Source organism: the organism of the source record quoted next, unplaced genomic scaffold (genome assembly GCF_019419815.1).
Source record: "Pyrus x bretschneideri cultivar Hongxiangsu unplaced genomic scaffold, Pyrus_bretschneideri_v1 Contig1, whole genome shotgun sequence".
NCBI classification, from domain to species: domain Eukaryota; kingdom Viridiplantae; phylum Streptophyta; class Magnoliopsida; order Rosales; family Rosaceae; genus Pyrus; species Pyrus x bretschneideri.
This window is the reverse complement of record NW_025999390.1, coordinates 14,787,466-14,812,117: the sequence shown is the minus strand read 5'-3', so window position 1 is coordinate 14,812,117 and position 24,652 is coordinate 14,787,466. Positions and strand designations below refer to the sequence as shown.

The window sequence follows — 24,652 nt, the reverse complement described above, 5'->3', positions numbered from 1 at the left end:
CCTTTTTAGCCTTTTTAATGTTATATTAGTTACTTACCTAATTATTTGTAACACTATATATGTATACCTTTTGGTTAAGCCATGCATGCTTTTATTTCTTGCATGTAAAGGAAAGGGACTAGTGATTAGACTTGTTGGTGGAAGTGTCACCAATATTGTTCTCATAAATTCAATAGCTAGCCTTTACGTGTTAATCTCTTATATGTGGATTGACACCTCCTGCTTGCCAATCAGATGAATCAATCCTCTTTATATTTTTTATTGTATTTTTTACTTGGCCATTACGATTTGTAGCCGACCTATATTCCTATAAATAGGAGATCAACTCCATTTGTTTTCCAACATGGGCTAGCATGCATAATGCTCTGGAGCTCGTTCACTTACTATATATATATAGATGTTTATTATGGAGAGAGATTAGAAAAGAAATAGGGTGGAAGAAATACATGATGATTTAGGAGTGATCAAGAACTTGCTTAAGTACATGGAGCTTAACTATTTCAGTAGTGACATGAATAAGTATGTGGAGCTTAGCTATTAGGGTAGTGATGTGGATTTTGTTTTAGTTTTAGAATTCAGGTAAGGGAAATAACACAGACCTTTACGGAAATTGATTTTATTAAATTTCGTGAAGTATTACAATATTATTGATCATTTTGGTTGATTAATGTGGTTGGATATTAGTTGGCTAATTGCTTCAATTAAGTGTTACTTATTATTGGTTATGGAATTATTGTTGGAATGCTATTCGTTGAGAATATATTGTGATACATGTGAAAGATGAAATGACATTATCTATGCATCACTCATGTTGTGAGATGTGGTTGGAATTTCAGTGTTGAGATTGGAATTCGGGAAATGAAGGTAGTTGGAAAGGATATTTTGTGTAGTTGAATCTATTCATTGTGAAATCAGTTCTAGGCGAGCTCGGTGTGCACATTAGAATAGGATATCAGTGGGATAAATTGTCGATGTGGGTGATTTAGGCTAGAGATCAATGAATTAGATAAGATGACTAGCAAAAGAGGTTTATGAACTTGGATTATCGTATAGGGGTTAGTTTCTATAATAGAACATTCGAACCACGATTGCAGTGGTAAATTGCATGGTATGGGATATGCAGGTCTGCGTGTTTTATTATATAAATTAACGGGTGTAGCTGAAAAGGTTGGATTGCATACATGCATTGTTATCATTTATGATTGGATATTTGGCTATACAATTTCATGATACTTAATTTGATATTGTCAAGTTACTGTGATAAGGTTATGTCCCTATTGAGCTGTTGAAGCTCATCCCTCTATTGTTATGCAGGTTTACGAACTTGACATTCAAGAGGGTAGGCAGGATGAGATCAGATTAGATTGGAGAATAGAAAGTTTATTCATCTATTTACTGTAGGTTGTAAAGAATTCTTGATTTGTTTACGAATCATGAATTATTTTTATAAGAAGAATTTATTTTTCAACCCGTTCCAATTTCCCTTTATTTATTGAGCTTTTAACTCCGTTTCGAATTCGGATTTGAGTTTTTATTACCAACTCGGGTCCGAGGCGTGACAATATGACAATCCTGTAGATGAACTTGAAGAAATCGAAGAAGAAAGCAAGTTTGCTAATTTAGTAGTAGCCATTATGTTTGAATGTCCAATGGCTAACTTAGTTTCTTTTTTAGGAAAATTTTACAATTGTATTTGTTCTTATCTCCTTGATTGTACTGTGCTATTGGATCATTTCCTAAGTGGAAGGATCCCAGCTCCTGAGGCTCTAGATGGCCGAGATTGATCCTGAAAATTAGGACTTCTTCGAGCCCTCTATATGCTAGAGTTTTGATGAATGAAAGATAACAAGAATTGCTCTCTCTATACCTCCTCTATGTAGTTTTGCTCTTCGAGTTTTAGATTTTCAAAACCAAGTTTTTCATACAAATTAACCCTAAAGATCATGGCATGGTACCATTTCAACAAAATATGTACCTAGTCTATTTTGTTTGGTATTAGACCCACTAGTTACTTTATGTACTTAATTAGTTTATAGAGAAAATTGTAGTAATGGTATCTCAACTTTAATCAAATTGGAGCAATGATCCCTTAACTAAAAATTCATTACCATTGGTCCCTTAACTCGTCAAAATGTGTAGCTATGGTCATTTTCGTCAACTTTGTTAGAATTTTGTCAAAATAAGTTATGTTAGAAGGACCATTGTTACAATTGAGATCCCTCAATTCATCAAAATGTGAAGCTATGATCATTTTCGTCAACTTCGTTAGAATTTTGTCAAAATGAGTTATGTTGGAAGGATCATTGCTACAATTGGGTTAAAGTTGAGGGACTATTGCTCTAATTGGGTTAAAGTTGAGGGACCATTTCTTCAATTGAATTAAAGTTGAGGGATCAATGATAATGGACTTTTAGTTGAGGGACTATAAATGGACGTTTTGATAAGTTGAGGAACCAATGGTAATGGATTTTTAGTTGAGGGACCAATACTCCAATTGAGTTAAAGTTAATGGACCATTGCTACAATTTGCTCTAGTTTATAATATGAATGGTAATTGACAACTATTAGTGAAAGTACTAAATAATTCAACTATACAAGAAAACTCACAAAATTCGATGGTCTCACACAAGAACCTCTCTAAAAAAAAACTTCACTTATTCAAACTCAAAAGGCATAATTGGCTTTCTCAATGGAAATGGATCCTCTCCGGATGCCTTTCACCAAATCCATCAAGTATAGGGATCTGGACTGTTGAAATTTGATCAAACGGCTACAATTATTATAACTTTTAAAGAGACCTTCTGTTTGTAATCGTTAGATCAAATTTCAACGGTCTAAATTCTTAAACTTAATGGATTTGATGGAAGAGATCCAAAGAAGATCTCTTTCCTTGCTCAATTGCCAATAAAAAATGAAGGTTTACTTGACATTCGTAAAATAGCACCACGTTCTTCCATTTTATAAAGATATAAAGAAGAAAATACAATTGAAGAAGCTAATGTGGAATTTTCAACCGTCAATGAGTTGAAAACCTTACCAAGCCAGTTCTGAAAATTAAGTGTTGCGTGATCAGTAACTCCACCGATCCGCATCATCGCATAAGAATTTATATGTGTAGACGTGTAAGGTTGTGCATTATAATACTTGGCTACTCCCTAGTGAGTTTCCAATTTACTCCCCTCTTTATGTGGTCCAATGATATTAGTACACCTGTCACTTGCCATCTCCATAACCAAACAATCTTCTTCTGTCCTTGCCTATGTGCAGAATCCATCTCTATTCCATCACTTCTCCGGCGACCCACCCTTATTCTTTACTTCTCCGGTGACCCCACCCCAATCCCCCACTTCTCACCACAAAATAAGTTGATGATAGTCTGAAATATCACCATCAACTCATATTTGACCGTTGAATTTGTCTCCCGGTCCGCAGCCTCAGTTATTCAAATTTATGACATTCGATAAATCGAAAGATTGAATACGTGTCGAGACAAAGTTCATCTAAGTACTTAAGAAAGCAAGCTCTCTCTCCTCTGAAAGACTGAAACATATTGATCCGACCTAAACCTAATATTTTCTAGACCGAGTTCCCATAGCTCACTGAGTCACTAAACGATGCACTCCCCTTCCCCAACCCAAGCCTCTGACGACACTCATCCCACTCCCACAAGAAAAACACCTTCATGGCCCTCAACTTTTCTCATCTTCTCAGTACTGGCTCCAGTAACAATAGCCCTACTAATTTACCAACTCGACACGCTCCACCCAGCTCCCCTGCCTCTCCACGAGTTGACCCAGCGAGTCGCAGCTGCTCCCAAACGTAATTCTCACATGCTAAAAGGGTCAGAGTTTGTGGGTGACGGGGCTTTAGTGGCACCGGAAGACGTGGCTCATGATCCGAAGTCTCATTTACACCGGCTGTGCTGACGGGTGGGTTAAGCGAGTCACGGTGAAGGAGTCGGCTGCTGAGTCGGTAGTGGAGAACTGGGTTTTCACCGGCGGGAGACCGCTTGGACTTGCTCACGGCGCTGACAACGAGGTTTACGTAGCTGACACGGAAAAGGTCAGTCTGATCCTAATCCACAGTACATTTTTGTGGTTAGAGAGGACAAATGAGAGGTTTAAAATCATTTTCATCAGCAAACTTACTTTTGCTTCTTTTTGGGGTTTTGATTAGGGGCTACTGAAGATAAGAGAGGATGGAACAGTGGAACTGCTGACAGATGAGGCCGAGGGCATAAAATTCAAGATACCTAATTGCGTGGATGTAGCACAAGACGGCATGCTTTACTTCACAGATGCTTCGTACAAATACAGCTTGCATGAGGTACAATCCGACCTTTTAGGGGGCAGACCTTACGGTAGACTTCTGAGCTACAATCCGACGACCAAAGAGACCAAAGTGCTCGTCCGCAACCTCTACTTTGTTAACGGAGTTGCAGTCTCTCCGGATCAAAACTTCGTCGTCTTCTGCGAAACTGTCATGTATGTTTCTAGACTCGTGGTGTCTTCTCGAGTAGCGATTCTCATTCTCAAATGTGTTATGCCTTTTTGTATATTCAATCATAGAGCTAAAAGAAATAGCGAAAAGTGCTCGGGGTGAAAAAGGAAGTGCGAAAATCACTTTGTTTTAAGTTTGGATGACAAAGTTTTAAACTATACTACATGGTTAATACTGCAGGAGAAGGTGTAGAAAATATTACCTGCAAGGCAGTAAAAAAGGGAGTGTAGAAAATTTTATCGACCGTTTGCCGGGCTTGCGTGATAATATCAGATATGATGGAGAAGGCCACTACTGGATTGCATTGATCACGGTAAGATTTCATTATCTCTTTTGAAATATCACATCAATTGTCAGTAATGGAATAGAGTATTGTTCGAGTAACGTTCTCTTGCTAGACAAATATTGGTCTGTAAATTTCGACCACACATTCTTGGATGCATCTTATTCATGCCATTTTTCAATGACAAATTGGCAGGACGTTACACCGTACTGGGATCTAGTACTTCGATATCCTTTTATTCGGAAAGTCCTAGCCATTGTGAAGCGATATGCAGGAGACAGGCCACGTTTGCACAAGAATGCTGGCGTATTTGCTGTGAATTTGGATGGGGAGCCAACTGCTCACTACTATGATCCTGAGTTGTTTCTCATTTCAAGTGGGATCAAGATTGGAAAGTACCTCTACTGCGGTTCCATCGTCTATCCCTACATTATTCGCCTTGATCTGGATCGACATCCTGCACATGCCACTACATGAGCTAATTCTAGTCCCTTGATATAATCTTGAACATGTATGGAATGGTATTCTAGCTTCTCTAGAGAAACTTAAGCATAGACGATAGATGCAGTAGTAGTGTTTGGTTTATGTAATTTTGCCTTGCTTATATGTAAAGCGCCAAAAACATACCTTCCAGTGACACTTGTTACAACTTTAGTTGTTCAAGAGAGGCTGCCCAATGCCTTTGCTTTTTCTCTCAGAACATACTTTTGTATCTTTCCGGTTGCAGTTTTCGGTATGTCATCGAAAATGACCGTCCGAGGAGCCATATAATGAGGCAAATGATCACGGGAAAATTTGATCAGTTCTTGAGCGTTTATGTGATCAAATCCATCCTTCAGTTTCACAAATGCACAAGGAGTCTGCCCCCAATGGTCATCTGGCCGTGCAACAACTGCAGCCTCAAGAACTGCCGGATGGCTAAACAAAACTGTTTCCACCTCAACCGTGCTTATGTTTTCTCCCCCGGATATGATTATGTCCTTCAACCGGTCCTTCATTTCTATGTAGTTATCAGGATGTTTCACAGCTAGATCTCCGCTTCGAAACCATCCACCACTGAAAGATTCCTCTGTTGCTTTCAAGTCCTTAAGATAACCACTCATTACTGTGTTTCCCCTGAACATAATTTCACCCATTGTTTTACCATCAGCTGGTACACTCTCCATGGTGACGGGATCTTTTACGTCAGCCTCTTCTAAACCAAGATGTTGCACTCCTTGTCGAGCTTTAAACTTTGATCTTTCGTCCAAAGGCAGAGAATCCCACTCGGGTTTCCACGAGCAGTAAGTCCCGGGACCATAAGTTTCTGTTAAACCGTACAAGTGATGCACTCCGAAACCCAATTCTTCCATCTTGAAAAGGATCTGTGGAGGGGGCGGTGAACCGCCAGTCATTATTTCCACCTTGTGAGGCAGTGGCCTTCGGTCACTGACTGGTGAATTCACAATCATGTTCAAGACAGTTGGTGCCCCTCCCATGTTTGTCACATTGTATAGAGCTATGTTGTCAAATATGTCTTTCGGATTGACTTTTCTGAGGCATATGTTAGTGCCACCCTGAGCAGCCATCCCCCAAATGAGGCACCACCCATTGCAGTGAAACATAGGCACGGTCCACATATAAACCGGCATTGAGTTTATTCCATGAAGCAGAACCGTAGCAAGGGAGTTGAGATAGGCACCCCGGTGACTATAAACAACCCCTTTTGGCCTTGATGTTGTGCCGGACGTATAATTCACACTGATAGGATCCCATTCACTCTTTGGCCTTCTTATCTCAAATCCAACATGTCCCTTTTCCAGAAGACTTTCATATTCATAGGTGCTCGAAGAACATTCTTCGGAAGACGAGTCCGAAGACCCCTCAGAATCGGCAATTAAAACCAGAATAGGTGGTTTTGTGTCCGTTTTTCGGGCAAGAAGATCAAGTGCTCCATTGGCAATTCCAAGTAACTGGTAATCCACAAAGACGACTTTGGCCTTGGAATGACTCAGCAGGACAGAAATCATAGCCGAATCGAGGCGTGAGTTTAGTGTGCAGAGAACTGCACCGGCCATTGGAACTGCAAAATGCAGCTCATACATGGCTGGGACATTGGGAGCCAAAGTTGCAACCTGGTCAATGAATCAACTAGTCAAACATGCATACAGGTTTCATCTGCTATATCAATTGACAGATCATGTTTTGACATAGTAACGAAAGAGTAGAAGGTAAATGATCAAACTAGAAGTTTTCGAGCCGTCTGATAACCATTTCGGTTTTAGTTTATAGTTTTCTCATCTACCCTTCTTCATCCCTCTTCTTTCCATATGCTCTCCATTTATCTCGATAACGAAAAATAAAAACCAAAAACGAAATGGTTCTCAAACAGGCGCTTCCGATCAAATTGAATCACAGATTTCAGTATGAGTTTGTGACGGGTTGACTTATTCAATATGAAAGACAAAGAAAACATGAATAAATAAATAAAAGAACTGACCACATCACCGGGGGAAATTCCCAGCTGGGTGAGAGCGGAAGCTAATCTGAGGCAGCGGTGATGGGTTTGACCCCAGGTGAATTTCAGCGAGCCGTAGATCAGCGAGGTCCGGTGAGTGTAGGCCTTGGCAGCTCGCTCCAGGAATCCTACAGGAGACAAAGGCACGTCGTTTGCCGGGCACCGGACTAGCCCCTCCATCGAACTCCATGACTCCGGCGCGGAATTGTTCCCGGAAAAATGAGAGCATAACGGCAGACTAACAGTCAAGTGACGGCGACGGATAGTGGAAGCCAAGCGAGTCCATGAATTCTTGACAAAGTGGTTCATGGTCGTGACGACGGAGGTAACGAGGGAATCAGGCAGTGAGTGACTGGTTCTATGAGGTTTCCTGGTCCAATGTTATCATAATGTTATCATGAGTTGGTTGCTCACGGAAGTCCCTAGGTGATGTGATGAATGATGTAACAACTCATGGAAGTCTCTTGGAAGGATGAATGATGTAACAATCATGCTTATCTATTTAGCAAATGTTTTACATTAATTTATAAATAAAATTTTAAAAATTAAAAAATATAAAAGTCGATAATTAGTTTATTGTTATAAATAACCCACTTCTTGGTCTTCAACCCCCTCAGTCACTATGAACGCCCCCGACCACTGCAATGGGATGTGTCTATTTATCTATCTTTTGACTGGAACTGTGAGCAGGTTTGAAAAAATATCTTAGAGTGTTAACGTGTTCATTTTTATTAGTAATAAATCATTTAGTTTGTAAATTTTATCTTTCTGACATTAAACACATTAAAATTAAAAAAACAAAATGAAGTAGTTCTCTATCACAGTGATAAAGAGAGTGTTTCTTGATGATAAAGTTCACTCCAATTAAAAGGTGTCAGCTAAAAAAAATTTTTATTGATTTTTTATTATCGTACCGTCTTAAAAAAAATATATATATCTTTCTTGCAACCGATCCATAATCCTAATAACGTCATCGCTTGTCTAATGAATACAAGTACCGATGCATAATCCTGATACATGGTCCCTCGTCTAATGTATACAAGTCACGCGTTCAAAAAAAACATTTTATTTTTGGAGGCAGATTGTTAACTCTTCTATTATCGTATCTTTTCTATTTTTTTTATTTATGGGATGGCGGTTAAATTATATTAATTTTGTAATAAATATAATAAAATAAAAAATAATAATAATATAAAATATTAACATGATTTAATCATGATCATATAAATAAAAAATGATAGAAATGACACGATAACAAGAGTGCAAACAATCTGTCTCTTTTATTTTTTGCTTCTTAAAACCTACCCTTTCAGTTTCAGTTTAAATGTGCTTTAGCAGAGCAAATATTTAAGAATGTGGATCGCATCTAGATTTTAAATGTACTTTAGCAGAGCAAATACTTAAGAATGTGGATCTCATTTAGATTTTCTTTTTGAGAATCCTAAGATCTTCACATTTTATATATTTATTGTATATTATACGATCAGAAATTATTTTAAATTATTTTATTTTATATTAAAAATAATAATACTTAACGAAAACTAAACATATAATATACAATAAACGAATAAAGTATAGAATTTCTAAGACATTTACAACATTTACAAAGAAAATCCGAAAAAAATTCTCATCCAATGTTTATAAAGAGATGAGTAGCACGTCAGTTGACCTGGAATTCCCAACAAATATAATCTTAACTAATACGTCTATTTCCATAATTGGAATTAAAAACTTGCCACGTTCCTGTACTATAAAAAAACTTGCCACATTCTGCATTTATGATAGGCATTAATAAATAGGCCAACAAAATTCCTAATATAACCCTAACATAATCGTTCAAAGAGAAAAAAAACAAAAAAAAGTAAGACTAAGAAAACTAAATTTCTAGATAAAATTTATAAATTAAATGATGTGTCACTAATATAAAGAGCACGTTTATTAGTGTTTAAGTAATAATTCAATCATTAACTTTTATGCCATTTAGTTTACAAAACCTTATCTACAAATTTAGTCTACCTAGCATTGTCCAGTCAAAAAACTCTCTGACTACCCCCTTCCATGCTGACTACCCACCTACATCGTCGCGCAGTGATTCCACCAGCGACACTCTATATATTCTCTCTCTTCCTCTTTTTCTTTGAGGAGTAAGGTGCAGGTCTTCGGTTTGTGATTCCACCAAATAGGTTGTCTCGCTTCTCCACCTCCTCCATTGAACTCACAGAGACAAGCTGGCAAATGACTTTGATTTTCCTGAAAAATAGTTGCATAATCCCCCTTGAACAATTTTTTTTTAACAAGCAATGTTATCTATACTAAGAAAGTAAGAGAATTGACTAAGCCTCATAATGAGCGAGCCATAATAATATATTTCAAATTCGTCTTTAACGAGAATCGAACTCAAAAACTTTCACTAGACTAAAACAAAAATAAAATTAATTAAGAAAGTAATTAATTAGTTAGTTAGTTAATTGATTAAAGGGTTAATCTCTGTTTACAACCTTAAAGTTTCGTGGTTTTCAACATTTGGTACATGAAGTTTTTTTCATCCTAGAGTCATACCTTAAGTCTTAAATTTGGGACAGTTTTATATCTCCATTAGTCAAACTGTTAAGTCTGCCGTTAACTAATGATGTGGCGCCCATGTGGACAATGACTGGGCACCAAGTGTCATCCACATGGAAATTAAAAATAAATTATTTATAAAATAAAATAAAATAATTTATTTATTAAAAACTAAAAAACCCTTGTTCCCCAAATCCCAGCTGTGCCCACCCCTTCATCTTCCCCAAATCCCACCCTCCATTCTCTTCGTCTGCACCCAGTGCTCTCCCTCCTTCTTCGACTCTGCACATCCATCCTCTTCCTCCTCCCTCCTCCGCACCTAGTGCTTCCCTTCCCTCTTCGACTCCTACACTTCCACTCTTTTCTCCCCATCACAAAACTAATAAAATAAAATAAAATAAAATAAAAAACCACATCCCAAACCATCAAAAATGAGAAACCCACGAAATTCAACATCATCAAATTCAAAAATTGAAAACCGATGGTGAAAAATCTGGTGCAGGTCAACCCAGAATTGGGTTTGGTGTTGGATCGCGATGGGTTCACTCCCCTGCATCTGGCTGTGATCAAGGAGCGAGTTACGGTTGTGGCCGAGTCAAACGGGCGGCGACTCGGATTTTGACTCAGGGAGGCGAGGGTGGGTTGCACTTGTGTGTGAAGCATCACAGGCTAGAGGTGTTGAAGGTTTTGGTGGAATGTACAAGGAGAGGGAATTGAAGGTGGGTGTGCGGAGTGGGTGTGCAGTTGAGAGAAAGGGAGGGAGGGGATCGGGGGTTAAGGTAGGAGTGGTGCGAGAGAAAGAGTGTTGGAGGGTGGGAGAAGGGGTGGGTAATGGGAGGGTGGGCACAGATGGGATTTGGGGAAGACGAAGGGGTGGGTGGGAGAGGGGGCACAGGTGGGATTTGGGGAAGAAGGGTTTTATTTTTTTATTTTTTAATAAATAAATTATTTTATTTTTAATTTCAAAGTGGATGACATGTGGCGCCCAGTCATTGTCCACATGGATACCACGTAATCAGTTAACTACAGATTTAACAGTTTGACTATCGAATGCATGAAAATGTCCCAAATTTAAGACTTGAGGTATAACTCTGGGATGAAAAAAACTTCGTAATGTTGAAAACCACGAAACTTTAGGATAGTAAACAGAGATTAACCGTTGATTAAATATATCCGGTCTGTGATTCCATCGACCAGCCACCTTATCAGACACCGGTCCCTTTATGGTCCTGATTCAAGTACAGACCGCCGCTCTGGGGTGGACGGTGCAGGTCTCCGGGAGGAAGTTGATCAATGGGGGAGGTCTGGTTTTTTTTTTTTTTTTTTTTTTTGAGAAAATTCATATGGTACCATAAAATGGTCCATATTTGTGCCCAATTAAGAGTATTTTTGGGTACCCGAACTCAGGGAACCCAACAAGAAGAGCCCATTGTCGCCCTTCTTTTCTTTTATTTATTTACTTTTTTGCCCTCTGGGGAGCTCAGCTCACTGTCAAATTCATGTTAAGCTCTCACTTGCCATTCACCAAGCAATGCTCGGCAAAGAATCACTAAAGAAGAAGATAGCGATGAATCAGAAGAAATGACTAAAAGCGGCGAGGCGAGAGATGAATTCGAATCACAAGAAGACCGAAGCGAGTCCAAGCAGTGTCACCACTGGCACGCCAGTGTATCCAACAACGATAACAGTCTGAGTGTCATCAACAGAACAGTAATATGTATCTACTGTTGCCTTTTCATACCTTGAAGCTGTGTGTGTATGGTGGAAGTTCACATATAGTTAGTTATCTGAGAACTGCAACTGTATTCGCAAGGATGGATTTACAAGTATGGACACAGACGGATTGAGCATAAACACGATAGGTTGGAACTTTGTATTAAAACACCAGAATCAGTTATTCATCTTTGAAATTTATTATGAAACAAAGATTGTGAAATATTTAGAGGTGGTAATCAAAGAATTATGTTAAAAACGTTTCAAATTTTCTGGCAGGTAAACGCTTCCCATGCCAAATCGAAAAAATGCGATGGGGCAATGAACAGTGGCTGAAGAATGAATACCTGCTCTTCACTTCTCTGTCAATCTAAGGCAGCAATGACCGCGTCAACAACCTCTTGGGTGGTGCTCTGTCCTCCAAGGTCCTTTGTCCTGCGTTTACCCTCCAATATTACTCGTGCCACCGCAGTTTCTAGTCGATCAGCAAAGGAAGGGAATTGCAGATGTCTCAACATCATGGCGGATGAGAGAAGCAGGGCCACTGGGTTTGCTTTCTTTAGCTCCAATATTTTCTGATTTCCCACGTTTCCTGCCGAAGCACCTTGCTCGAAAATAGCATGATCTGCCCCAACATTGCCTGCAACCAAAACATCAGACCCATCATTCTTAATTTGCGGCGAGAAACATACTGTTGAGAGCATGGAGTAGGATGTCATTTTCCTACATTTTTCTCAAGGACATTGGGACAGCAATTTAAAAAGAAGACCTCACCTCCTGGCATGACACCGGTGCCAGCAGCAATACCAGCTGCTGTATTTGCAACTAGATTACCATAAAGGTTTGGTGTCACCTGCAAAACCGAAATCAGCATGCTTCACAACGGAAAACAATTTCGCCTCTTCCCTCCTCTTCCTTTTTATTCTAACACGAAAAAATGTTACATTACAATCAGGCACTTCTCAACAGAAAGAATGCAGTAAAATGCATAATCCACAGTTTTTGTCTCTGACATAAAATCAAATCTTCCAAACAATAACGGGTGCCTCATTTCAGAGGCATCCTTGCTGGCTGAAAAATGACCCACTAACAGAAGGCCCTGCTCTCCAGTGAATAATAGCAAAGCTATGCAGCATAAAATAAAATAGACGAACATTTCAATGAATTGTAAATGGCATACCATGACATCAAATTGCTCAGGCTTCGAAACAAGCTGCATGCAGCAGTTATCGACAATGACTTCATTGTATGAGATGCTAGGATAGTTTGTGGCCACCTGACGGCAGGACTCCAAGAAGAGACCATCTGCAAGCTTCATAATGTTTGCTTTGTGCACAGCGGTCACCTTCTTTCTGTTGTTTAGGTAAGCGTACTCAAAAGCATATCTAGCAATGCGCTCCGAACAGAACTTTGTGATCACCTAGCAAAAGAGTAAGCATAAGTGACGAATATAACCCAAACTATGCAGATAACAAGAAAATCCATTCAAAATTTCTATAAACCACAAATCCATCGACATACAACCACTCAACCAGCAGCAAATCAAAATATGGGACTATTTCACTTGCAATTGAAAAATACGAGAAATGCACTTCAATGAATACGAGAAATTTTTGCTTATTCTCACATTGAACCCCCGTCTCACAAAACCACACGTCAGTCCACCATACATTGTGAGAGGAGGTCCTATATATGACACTATAACGTGAGAAAATCTTGAGTGTCACGTAATGAGTGAGACACTCACATAAAGATATACCTCGGAGATGGATAACAATCTCTCAACTAGATTAGTCTCACTCTCAAGCAATAGTCTTTCCAATGGTTCCACAAAGTGGGATCACACAGATTCGTGCAATCCCAACAATCAGTCACAAGAGAAGAAAACTTTTCATCCTGCGCCAGATTCATTACGTGTAATTATATAAATAGGGGGAATTTTTATTTTTTAACTTGTTAATTTTTAACACAATTATCTCACCACTTGCATAGTGATACATGATGTACCACTTCGTATTTCAGACAAACTAAAAAATCTCTCTTCAAAGTATAATGTAATATATTAATCATTATTACATTCTCAATTGGTGTTAAACATAGTTAATGAACTAAAAACGACAAAATTCAATCAATAAATCAAATTATTATCTATTCTAAAATTAAGGAGAGATTTACTGTTCATTGGGCTACAGTCAAATGTTTGCCCCTCGATTTCATCTTATTTACAAAAAAACCATGAACATTGGGCTGGGTTTGAAGGATATTATTTGAACTGATAAGGGTGATTTTGTCCGGAGGGTTTAGGACGAATTACCCCTTCATTTCATCTTATTTGCAAGAAACCCATTATTTGTAGACTAGGTTGGAACGGCAATTTTGTCCTCTGGGTTTTGAGTCAATTAAAGGGTTTGCCGTGTAAGGGTCGCACTTACTGTCTTTCATTTATGGTTTCGGGGAAATGAAGCTCTCACAGAGAGCGGAAGAAACGGAGAGACAGACAGAGAGACAGACAGAGAGAGAAAGAGAGAGAGACAGAGATTTCGAGGGGAAGACAGCGCAGGGAGAGGTATGGCTGATGGATTTCAGAAGTGGGAAAGTGGGTGATATCTTCTCGGTTTTGACTGAGTTCGAGGGTTGTTGTGTGCTGTCCTTCGATGAGGGTTTCGGGGGGATGGAGACTGTGACAGAGAGCGGAAGAAAGAGAGAGAGAGAGATAGAGAGAGAGAGAGATGACGATGGAAGGAGAGCGAAGGGGAAAGGTATGAGCCGTCGATTTCAGAAGTGGGGATACGGATTATCCGGATCTATCGCTGCATGCCTGGATTTCGAAAGATAAGTGCTTTAAATTTTTTTTTTTTCTATCAGCTTAGATCTGCCTGTTTGTTGTGGATTATTTTCGAATTTTTTAGTGTGTTAGGTCAGATTTTGGGGGAATCATCAGAGATATTTATTTCCCTTATAAGTTTTCTTTTCTCTCATTTTGCACATTGATCTCTCTGTCTGCGCATTTGTTCACAGAGAGCGGAAGAAACCGAGAGACAGAGAGACAGACAGAGAGAGAAAGAGAGACAGAGAGAGGCAGAGAGAGAAAGATGCCGACGGGAAGACAGCAGGGAGAGGTATGGCTGTTGTCTGCAGTTTCATTTGCTGTCCTTCAAGGAGGGTTTCGGGGGGATGGACTGTGACAGAGAGCGGAGAAATTAAGCTCTCACAGAGAGCGGAAGAAACGGAGAGACAGAGAGACAGACAGAGAGAGAAAGAGAGAGAGAGAGACAGAGAGAGAGAGATGCCGAGGGGAAGACAGCAGGGAGAGGTATGGCTGTTGTCTGCAGTTTCATTTGCTGTCCTTCAAGGAGGGTTTGGGGGGATGGACTGTGACAGAGAGCGGAAGAGAGAGAGAGAGAGAGAGAGACAGAGATGACGATGGAAAGAGAACGAAGAGGAAAGGGGAAGCTACATGCCTGAATTTCGAAAGCTAAGTGCTTTTAAAATTTTTTTTTTTCCTATCAGCTTAGATCTGGTTTTTTGTTGTGGATTATTTTCGAATTTTTTAGTGTGTTAGGTCAGATTTTAGTGGAATCATCAGAGATATTTATTTCCCTTATTAGTTTTCTTTTCTCTCATTTTGCACATTGATCTCTCTGTCTGCCTGTTTGTTCTCTCACAATTCCCTGCTTCTGTCGCTCTTGAACCTCGATTCCTTTCGCTCTCCAAGGCTACCTTCTCTCCCTCTTCCACCGTGCGATCTTTGTCTCACAAGTTACCAACCGCACTTTCTTGCTAAAAAACCTTCACTGCTTTCTCTGTTGCTAGAGGTTGCTTTCTCTTCTGCTCTCGCAGGGCCTTCAGTTCTCACTTAGATTCCAGAGTAGAAGCCCAGAAAGCTAATATGGCAAAGCGAGAGCTTTCCAGCACTCTCAGGAACTTAAAAGGTGAAAAGAAACGATAAAATTTTGGTTTTTTATTTATTGTGAGTGTTAATTTCTTATTAAATTATTATTTTTGATAAACCCTTTTAGAATCTGATCTAGGTTTTGCTTAAATTCATCTTGGTGTTGTTTAATTTTGAGTTATATAATTTTCTGGTGGACCTTTAATTGTATTTACAGATTAATACAACGTAATTGGGTTATTTTTTTAATTACTGTAGTTTATGCAAAGAGCAACTTAGAAAGAGGTGAAGAAAGAAGAAGATGTCAAACCATACCTTATCACCTCAGGTACCTTTTAGACCTATTGCATGTCAAAATCAGCTTCAAATTTGTGATTTAATATAATTGAATTTTAACAAGTTTTTAGTGATTTTGTAGAATTTTACGTTTAATAACCAAGTGGATTACTTTACTTGGTTGGACCTGTTTTTATAGCTATATTTCAACCTTTCCTCTGATAGCTTTTAACGATTGGATTTCTCGAGTCTACTTTCCATGCTTTGACCATTTCATTTGGCAGAGGGTTCTGGGTTTTGGAGAATTCTTCATTAAATTGGTGGGTTTGTAGAATTGTACCCTTATATTTCTGGGTTTGGTTTTATGTCAGTTTAATAAATTTTTTTAGGTTTTGCAGAATTTTTTGTGATTAAATTTCTGGCTTAAGTAGCGGTTTTTGAGGTTGTGGTCTCCAAAAAAGGTAATTTTTACATTAATTCTGTGAAAATTTGTACATATCAATGTGTTAGAATATTTAAGGGAATTTAAAATAAAATATGGTATTGGTATTGGTGGGGACGATGTATGGGAATTTTTCAAGGATTATTGGAATCTCATGGTAAGGAGTGATGTAGAAACTTATAGCTGCAGCAGTTGATGCAGGTTTCCTTTCTATGAACCTGATTTTGGATGGGGAAAGCCACCATGGGTGACTTCAGGTACGGAGTTCAAGAATCTGATTGTGTTAATGGATACACGAGATGGAGATGGCATAGAAGTATCCTTGAATCTCAAGGAAGAAGACCTGACCATATTTGAAAGCACTAAGGAGCTGCTTGAGTATGCATCTTTAAATCCAACTGTAATTTTGTTTAGTATTGTTGAACCTTTTATGATCTTTCATTGTTTTGTTTCTTGCTTCTGTTTTTCTTAGGTGTGTACTAAATTGGATGTTGGTTTGGTTGTTTCCAATCTTTCCCCACGACTTTCGATACCCAATAGAGAATATGAAAAACCCAACTTTAATTTTGTAAATTTATTGTCCTAAATGAAGGTACCATGGGAATTTGTTCTGAATGGTGTTCAAAGAACTTCAAACTCAACTTTGTCCTGAATGATGATCTGTTCTCTGGATGTCTGATATCAATTTTTTATCTGCTCAGAGTGATCTGATTTACATCTTTTGCTAGGGTGCTAATGTGCCTCCACCATTCAATTCATTTGAATCTACTGGTCTCCCATATGAGATTCAGAGGTATGGAATTATTCTTCTGTTTTTGTCTCTTTTGTGTAATCCTGGTAAAGTTACCTGAGTGTTTTGTGCAAAGTTATGTGATTGCTAGAGGTCCAATGTTGAGTTCCTCTTAACAATTGAGCCCTTTTTGTCACTATTCATATTGCAGGTTTTGAGCTTCCACAAATTTCAAGGCGTTCAAACTTTACTCTCGAATGAAATGGTAATTAAATTTCTTAAAATTATAGTTTATTACTATAAAAGATAAAGACTTATTTTCTCAGCATTGTAATCTATGTATGTTTACACGTTATCCAACTTGCTTCTACAAAATCAAAATACTTATATCCACCTACAAAATTCTGTTGAAGAAGTGAGATTTTTAAACTGCAGTTTTTCTTTAATTATTCACAAATGTATGTACAAGTTAACGAAAAAACATGTATGCTTTTTTGGTGAATTTAATTTGAATTGTTAAATTTTGGTAACAAAAAAACCTATGATAAATTAAAAGACTATCATTAAATAAGATTTTCTGCTCAGTGTACCTCTATATAGTTCTATTTGAACTCACATTTTTTTTTAATTTAAATTTTATTTCTCTGCATAGTCCGGAAAAATTCTGCTTTCCTAATCATTTCACACAATTTTGTTTAGTTTTAAAAGTTTTGCTATAATTTTCTCTGATGAAAGGACATTCTGTGACAAAAACCAGGATCAATTTGTTTGCAGCTTGAAGATTTTTACTTTCACCAAGTTTATCTTCAACTCCAGGTATTTTCTCCCATTGACAACTTAAAATCAACTGAACTGCACCTCTATACTTGCATAACTCTTTTTTTCTCTCCTCCTTAAATTCATATATGGAGATAGGAAGTTTAAGAACTTTGTTCCTGCTAATAGGTTTAATAATAGTGACATTTGAATGATCTTTGTTTCCAGGAAAATGATTTTAAAGAATTGTAGCTGTGATTCAGAAAATAGTTAGATTTTTTAAAGCTGACACAGGTTTTTATGAATATCAGGCTTTGAAATACAATGTTGTTCTAGGCTGTCATCTAGATTCCCAATCACATGTTTCCACGGCGGTTTCAAAGAGGTCCTTGAGACGATCAGATGTTGTACTCAGCAGCCACCATTATAATAAGGTTAGGTGTTGAGGTTTTTCCTTAACTTATTTTTCTCTTGGAATATGAAACCCTATGTTTTTCCTGCATGTTGGTACATGTAAATAACACAATGGTTCATAATCTTTTATTTAGAGTTTAATAAATATGATAAAAGTGGATCATAATTTTTACAATAACCTAACATGGCTATTTTTGAAGGTAAGACCGAGCGTCATTCTCTTGGTCACTAGATGCCTTGAGAATTTATAGTCACTCACCCAACTTGGGATTTGAGTAATCATGAATAACTCGATTTTGTGTTACTATGTGATGCGGTGGTGAGAGGACTTTGGTATGGGAGGGAGGACTAGAGAGAGATGTTTAGATTTGAGAAGGGTAATTGGTATTGAAAATTGAGATGCCTATATACCATGGCAGGGTCGGTTCCAGCTTTTTCTTTTCCTTGGTATGCATTATTTGTCCCTTTGTTTTAATTTCTTAGTTTAATTTATTCCTGCAATTTTGTATGAACTATATGTGTGTAGTGATAGATTGTAAGGTGATTGAGATTTGTGCAGGTAATTACTATAAATACAAATGGATGGTGCATACAAATTACTATAACTTCAAGAAAAAACAAAACAGACCCAGATACCAATTCACTTCAGTCCTCAAACATCTCGATCCATTCCAGCTTTTTCTCTTCCTTGGTATGCATTATTCCTCCCTCTCTTCTCTTAATTTTTTCTTTTTGTTTAATTATTTCTGGAATGTTGGAACCTGAATTTCCAGAATTATTGTGATTTTGGAACCCTAATTTGGGATGCATGTAAATGAAAAGTCTTATATATTTGGTCTTTGCTAATTACAACCTCTCTCTGCTCTTTTTCTCTCTCTCTCCAAAACTCAATTTTGAAGTTGTCATGCATTTTTTATTTTTATTATCACTGTCACCTTTTGATTTGCCTTATGGTTTTATCATCGTACATCATTAGTTGACTACTGTCTTTGTTTTCTTCTGCAGCATGGAGAGCTGTACAAGGCACTTTCTGCAATTTATTGCAAAATAATGTCAGTTATCCCTTCTTTGGATACAACTCAAACTGGAAGCAAGTCTGGTATCCAAGCTTTACGTTCGTTGCATGTAGCACATGAAAAGTCTAAGAATGTAGTAAGCTTTATTTGGCAGGTATTCCCTCAATAGTTAAGGAAACAATTATTTTCCCCTTTCTGCTTTGAAGGAATAGAATTCTCTTTAGATGTTTAAATTTGTTTCATTCATGATGAGGTTGTGTATAAATTGCATTTGCATTTGTAACTCAGTTTTTGACTCGAACATTGTTTATAAAGATTGCAGGTGCATAATTTTTCATATAATTTTCAATCCCGCAGCAACGCGCGGGTGCAAATTCTAGTCTATTCTAAAACTAGGGAGGGATTGACTGTTCATTGAGCTACAGTCAATTGTTTGCCCCTCGATTTCATCTTATTTACACAAAAACCATGAGCATTGGGCTGGGTTTGAAGGATATTATTTGAACTGATAAGGATGATTTTGTCCGGATGGTTTAGGACGAATTACCCCTTGATTTCATCTTATTTGCAAGAAACCCATTATTTGTGGACTAGGTTGGAAGGGCAATTTTGTCCTCTGGGTTTTGAGTGAATTAAAGGGTTGCCGTGTAAGGCTTCCACTTACTGTCTTTCATTTATTGTTTCGGGGAAATGAAGCTCTCACAGAGAGCGGAAGAACGGAGAGACAGAGAGACAGACAGAGAGAGAAAGAGAGAGAGAGAGACAGAGAGAGAGAGAGATTTCGAGGGGAAGACAGCGCAGGGAGAGTGGGTGATATCAGAAGTGGGAAAGTGGGTGATATCTTCTCGGTTTTGACTAAGTTCGAGAGTTGTTGTGTGCTGTCCTTCGATGAGGGTTTCGGGGGGATGGAGATTGTGACAGAGAGCGGAGAAATTAAGCTCTCACAGAGAGCGGAAGAAACGGAGAGACAGAGAGACAGACAGAGAGAGAAAGAGAGAGAGAGAGAGACAGAGAGAGAGATGCCGAGGGGAAGACAGCAGGGAGAGGTATGGCTGTTGTCTGCAATTTCATTTGCTGTCCTTCAAGGAGGGTTTCGGGGGGATGGACTGTGACAGAGAGCGGAAGAGAGAGAGAGAGAGAGACAGACAGAGATGACGATGGAAAGAAAACGAAGAGGAAAGGGGAAGCTACATGCCTGAATTTCGAAAGCCAAGTGCTTTTAAAATTTTTTTTTTTCCTATCAGCTTAGATCTGGTTTTTTGTTGTGGATTATTTTCGAATTTTTTAGTGTGTTAGGTCAGATTTTAGTGGAATAATCAGAGATATTTATTTCTTGCATATATATCTGCTTGCAGGTTCGGTTTGTCATTTTGATTTCGTACTCAAATATTTATATTTTATTATTACTTGCATTTATATCTGCTTGCATGTTGTGATTGAGAGGCCAGAATTAGTTTACAAATCTTTCTGCACTGTTTGGTTGGTTAGGTAGCATGCTTTTGTCTTTTTTTTAATCGATTTGGGGATTTTCTGCCCCTCTATTTATTCATTTGCTCTCAGTTTTGTTTCTCAGGTTCCTGTGTTTTTCTGTTAACTGTTCAAAGGTCCATTTTTTTCCGTTTTGTAGTTTAAATTTTGTCTATTATTCTGTCTGGCCTACCATTTCAATTCCAATGCTCTTAAATTGTATGCATCTGTGTCTCTGTGTGTGCATATGAGGTTGTGCATCGACTTCTCTGCTGCCTAATTTTAATGCAATTTTTTTTATTTCAATTGTTTCAAGACGAGAAAACTCATTATTCTCTTATTTTTATGGATTGCAGGAAACGTCCTGCTGACTTGGGATTTCAGGTTTCATTTGCTAACCCTAACTTTTTAATGTTGTGAAACAATTATTGTTTGTACGTTCATTTGTTGTGTTGTTGTATTGAATATTTTTGTATTGTTCTACCAAATGTTTTTCATTCCGTCTTTGTTTTTGGACAACAAAGTGATTAATTACGAGTCTTTGTAGATTCATCTGTGTTTCATTTCCCCTGTCTGTCTATCTTTTACCGATTGGTTTTAGATATGTATATGTGTGACTGTTTTGAGAAGGGTATTATGTTGCAGTGTATGTTTTGCATCATTAAACTTTCCTCTACTTTCCCTTTCTTACAGGGTTTTATTGAAAACAAACTTTTACATCCCAATGCAAAAGGAGAGAGGAGGCAATGGCTGGCATTGTTGATAACGTGAGTAAATTTGTAAACAGGATTTCTAATAGTTTGCTAGCTGTAGAGTTATTTCTTCGTCTCCCATAAGGTTCAACTTTTTATATACACATTCATGATTTCTCCATTTCTCTTTTCAACTACTGAAGCAAAGAGATAGTGTATGTCTACCAAATTCAGAAAATCAATTATGTTGTACACAACTCTTTTAAATGGTTAATTGTTGTGCTATGTCAAAATAGTTGGAGAGTAGAAGATAGAAAATTTAATCATGTTAGTAATTCATTGTGTTCAATTTTCATGTTTTGCCATTCTTATCCACTTTATTACTTCTTTTGATGCAACCTGAATTATATATATATTTTTAATCTTCATCAGGCACTTCTCTTTGGAAAGAAACATGTTTGGTCTTCAAAACACCATTTAAATGTGAAAGAAGAAGTTCCCCTCACATGGTTAGAGCCGTAGAGGTAAATGATTCTTTTTTCTTTGATCAAGTATTTGGTACTTTACCTTATGTCTAATGGCTTTTGTTGCTGTTTGTTTGTGTTAACTGATATTTTTGAATCTCTGGTAGTATTTTTATACTCTTTTGGAAAGAAATAATTTATTTCATCCTGTGTTTTTTTCTCAAATAAATCCATACTTTGTTAATTGCTAGCTTTTCTTTGCTCACTAAAATAAGCCATCTTAATTAATTAAGGTCTCTTGCTGCTGTTTTTGTGATAATATTACTATCTTTATTTCATTTTCTTCTTTTCATTACACATTGACTTCATGTTGCTTTTTACAATTGGTCCTTACTTGGCTGAGCCATAGTAAATTGTCCATAACTCACCTATATGCACTCTCTCGATTTTAATGATTACTCAAATGAAATTTGTGATTAATTTTATTGAATTATTTTTATTTAATTTAATTTGTAATTTTTTAAAAATATGCAGGGGGAGTTCAAAGTCAAGAGGAGGGGCGTAAGCACATATTAATTTTTTGTATCTCAATCTGATTGTTTGATTTTGGGTGAATAGATCATGGGTTGAGTGATGCAGGTGAAGCTTTGTTTTAGGACCATCTTGGAGAAGTATTGTTTGTTGAGCTGCCAGAAAATGGTCACTCAGTCTCTCAAGGGGGCAGCAGCTTTGGATTGCCTTTCCAGAATGTTGAGGTCATTGAAATTAAACTAATTGAACATTATTTGATAATTTTGGCATATGAATTTGAATTGGTATTGATTTATTTTCACAACTTTTGGAATTACGAGATGGGACTACCAAGTCCAGAGGTCGGATGGTCATCTAAGCTGCTGTTAGTTTTGCTCTCCAAATGACTCTCATGAATGCGAACCTTGATCAAACGTACATAATATTTGAGCATATTTGAGCAGATAGTTTATCCAGTAAAGGTTTCCACCTATTTTACTTTATAGATACACTTAACAGTCTTTATAAATAATTGATTTTTATAGAGTCAGTTGAGATGAAACCTGTTCTGCAACAACTTCTTTTGAAGGTTCTTTGAAATTTCTTCAGGTATTTTTGGAAAAAAAGTGTGATATGTCAGCATAGTCATGGTATATGACAATGATAATTTGAAGAACCATTTAAAGTATTTTGGTAATCAGCATACTAAAATTTGAATGTGATATATCCGTTTAGTTTTCTATACACAATGATAATACTCAAGTATAATTTACATCATATATCTTTTAAAGTACATGAAACTATGAAGAAAAAACCCTAATTAATCTGATTATGGGGGTTTTGTTTTATATCAAGATATTTCAGCAGAAGGCAGACTTTGAAGAGTTCACGCTGCATAGAAAGATGATGAAATGCCACCCATTGAATCCATTGTTGCTCCACTGGAGGCGAAGCTTAAGCTTGCTGCAGGAGGTATACTTTTGTTCTACAATATGACCTCTTTAATTTGTTTGTATATGGGAGGTATAGAGTGTTCCATGTGTATTTGGTTTCCATATTGTTTATGGATCTATCAACTCATTTATTACATGAATTAATAATTATAACGAGTTAAATTTTTTTTACATGAGCACAATCAAGTTTACAACTGAATTCATGATAAAATTTATGGACCTGCCATTATGTATACATATGAATCTGCTAATGGTGTTCAGTTTTTAACTTGGTCTTTTCTTTTTATTAAGTTGTGGATCAATTTTAGTTGCTAATCATTGTTGGAAAGGTTAATTAGTCCCATTACTTAAAATGGGTGTGCTAAATTGTGGTTATGGTTTCAAACCCGCAGCAAAGCGCGGGTTTCTTTGCTAGTAACAACAAAACCCCAAATATAATTAAATTAAAAATTGAAAATTCCAAAAATCCCAGTGATTTGATGATACCTTAAGGCTTTCAACGACGCCAGGAATGACCTCATGCTCGAGCCCAGAGTACTCGCCCTCCGTATTCTCCCTGATCACGACAATATCGACATTCTCATGCTTCATCACCAGCCCCGGCAGATTGAAGCAGTTGACGAGGGATGCGTAGAGATCGAGCTCCCGCCTCAGCTGCAGATTGAGCGAGCTCACGCCGCCGCCCATGGGCGTCGCCAGCCCGCCCTTCAAGCACACCTTGTTCTTCTTGATCGACTCGATCACCTCACCTGGGACCTTCGGCATGTCGCCGTGGACCTCGAAGGTTTCGAAGTATATTGGCGCGTGCATCGCGTCCATGACCTGCTCGACGGCATTGGTGACGAGAGGACCGATGCCGTCACCGGGGATTAGGGTTACCGCACGAGGGGCGCCGTCTCCGGGGCGGGGCATGTAGGTCACGGATCGGGACGGGGTGGCGGTGGGAGCGAGGGTCGGGGCGGTTGGTTTCGGGAGCAGGTAGCGGAGGAGTTGCACGGATCTGCGGGCCATGGCCGCGAATTTGTGGGGTCCGGGTGTGGTGATTTGATGGTGATGTGTTTATGCAATTTTGGAAGGCTTTTGCGGAAAAGGGACGCCGACACAGAAAGGAGAGCGACAGACAGAGACAGAATGATAAATAATTACCTTTTAATTAAAAATTATTTTCTCTTGAAAAATGAAAATATTTGTGAAATGATGACAACAATGGAAAGGGGGAGAGATGGTGGGGGAGAGGACTGAGGACCGTCCAGGTCTGTATGAATGGTGGGCCCGGAGCCGGCGGGTGGACGGTGTGCAGAGGCCCACGAGGAGGGAAAGCAGGGGCAGAGGATGGGCGCGGGAATAGGCACCACTTTTGCGGAGATTCGTATTGAATGTAATCTGAACAACGTTTTTACTGATCGCTTCTTTAGTGTCAGTGATTTTTTTGGAACATAAGTGAGGCCGATATCTCTTAAAAATATTGTTAGTAAACTCGGTATA

General features: G+C 38.1%; 4 protein-coding genes and 1 pseudogene across 6 annotated transcripts; 3 read left to right on the top strand and 2 right to left on the bottom strand.

Annotated features, from left to right (window-relative positions):
• The first annotated feature begins 3,069 nt into the window (after positions 1–3,069).
• LOC103929605 lies at positions 3,070–5,473 on the top strand (annotated as a pseudogene).
• On the bottom strand, positions 4,800–7,695 carry LOC103929604 (isovalerate--CoA ligase AAE2). Its single transcript, XM_009338822.3, has 3 exons — positions 7,263–7,695; positions 5,411–6,897; positions 4,800–5,240 (listed from the first exon to the last, which is right to left on the bottom strand). The coding sequence occupies exons 1-2, from the start codon at positions 7,587–7,589 to the stop codon at positions 5,443–5,445; spliced, it is 1,782 nt and encodes a 593-aa protein (XP_009337097.2). The 5' UTR covers positions 7,590–7,695; the 3' UTR covers positions 4,800–5,240; positions 5,411–5,442.
• Positions 7,696–11,685: 3,990 nt separating this feature from the next.
• LOC103929606 (isocitrate dehydrogenase [NAD] regulatory subunit 1, mitochondrial-like) lies at positions 11,686–24,649 on the bottom strand. Of its 2 annotated transcripts, none has more exons than XM_048588252.1 (4): positions 23,654–24,649; positions 12,736–12,963; positions 12,330–12,408; positions 11,686–12,195 (listed from the first exon to the last, which is right to left on the bottom strand). In XM_048588252.1, the coding sequence occupies exons 1-4, from the start codon at positions 24,176–24,178 to the stop codon at positions 11,921–11,923; spliced, it is 1,107 nt and encodes a 368-aa protein (XP_048444209.1). In that variant the 5' UTR covers positions 24,179–24,649; the 3' UTR covers positions 11,686–11,920. The 2 variants fall into 2 exon arrangements, with proteins under 2 accessions (XP_048444209.1, XP_009337099.2); XM_009338824.3 differs by having other exon boundaries at positions 12,736–12,975; positions 23,654–24,643.
• On the top strand, positions 13,994–16,001 carry LOC125479188. Its single transcript, XM_048588267.1, has 4 exons — positions 13,994–14,933; positions 15,393–15,487; positions 15,706–15,775; positions 15,855–16,001. Exons 1-4 carry the CDS (start codon positions 14,677–14,679, stop codon positions 15,877–15,879), a joined length of 447 nt encoding a protein of 148 aa, XP_048444224.1. The 5' UTR covers positions 13,994–14,676; the 3' UTR covers positions 15,880–16,001.
• LOC125479184 lies at positions 16,877–23,346 on the top strand. Of its 2 annotated transcripts, none has more exons than XM_048588259.1 (6): positions 16,877–16,958; positions 17,107–17,160; positions 17,670–17,711; positions 17,963–18,085; positions 18,625–18,756; positions 19,071–19,423. In XM_048588259.1, exons 2-6 carry the CDS (start codon positions 17,158–17,160, stop codon positions 19,248–19,250), a joined length of 480 nt encoding a protein of 159 aa, XP_048444216.1. In that variant the 5' UTR covers positions 16,877–16,958; positions 17,107–17,157; the 3' UTR covers positions 19,251–19,423. The 2 variants fall into 2 exon arrangements, 1 of the variants encoding a protein (XP_048444216.1); XR_007259863.1 differs by lacking the exons at positions 16,877–16,958; positions 17,107–17,160; positions 17,670–17,711; positions 17,963–18,085 and adding exons at positions 18,092–18,512; positions 21,242–21,315; positions 21,673–21,764; positions 22,239–23,346 and having other exon boundaries at positions 19,071–20,932.
• Positions 24,650–24,652: the final 3 nt, after the last annotated feature.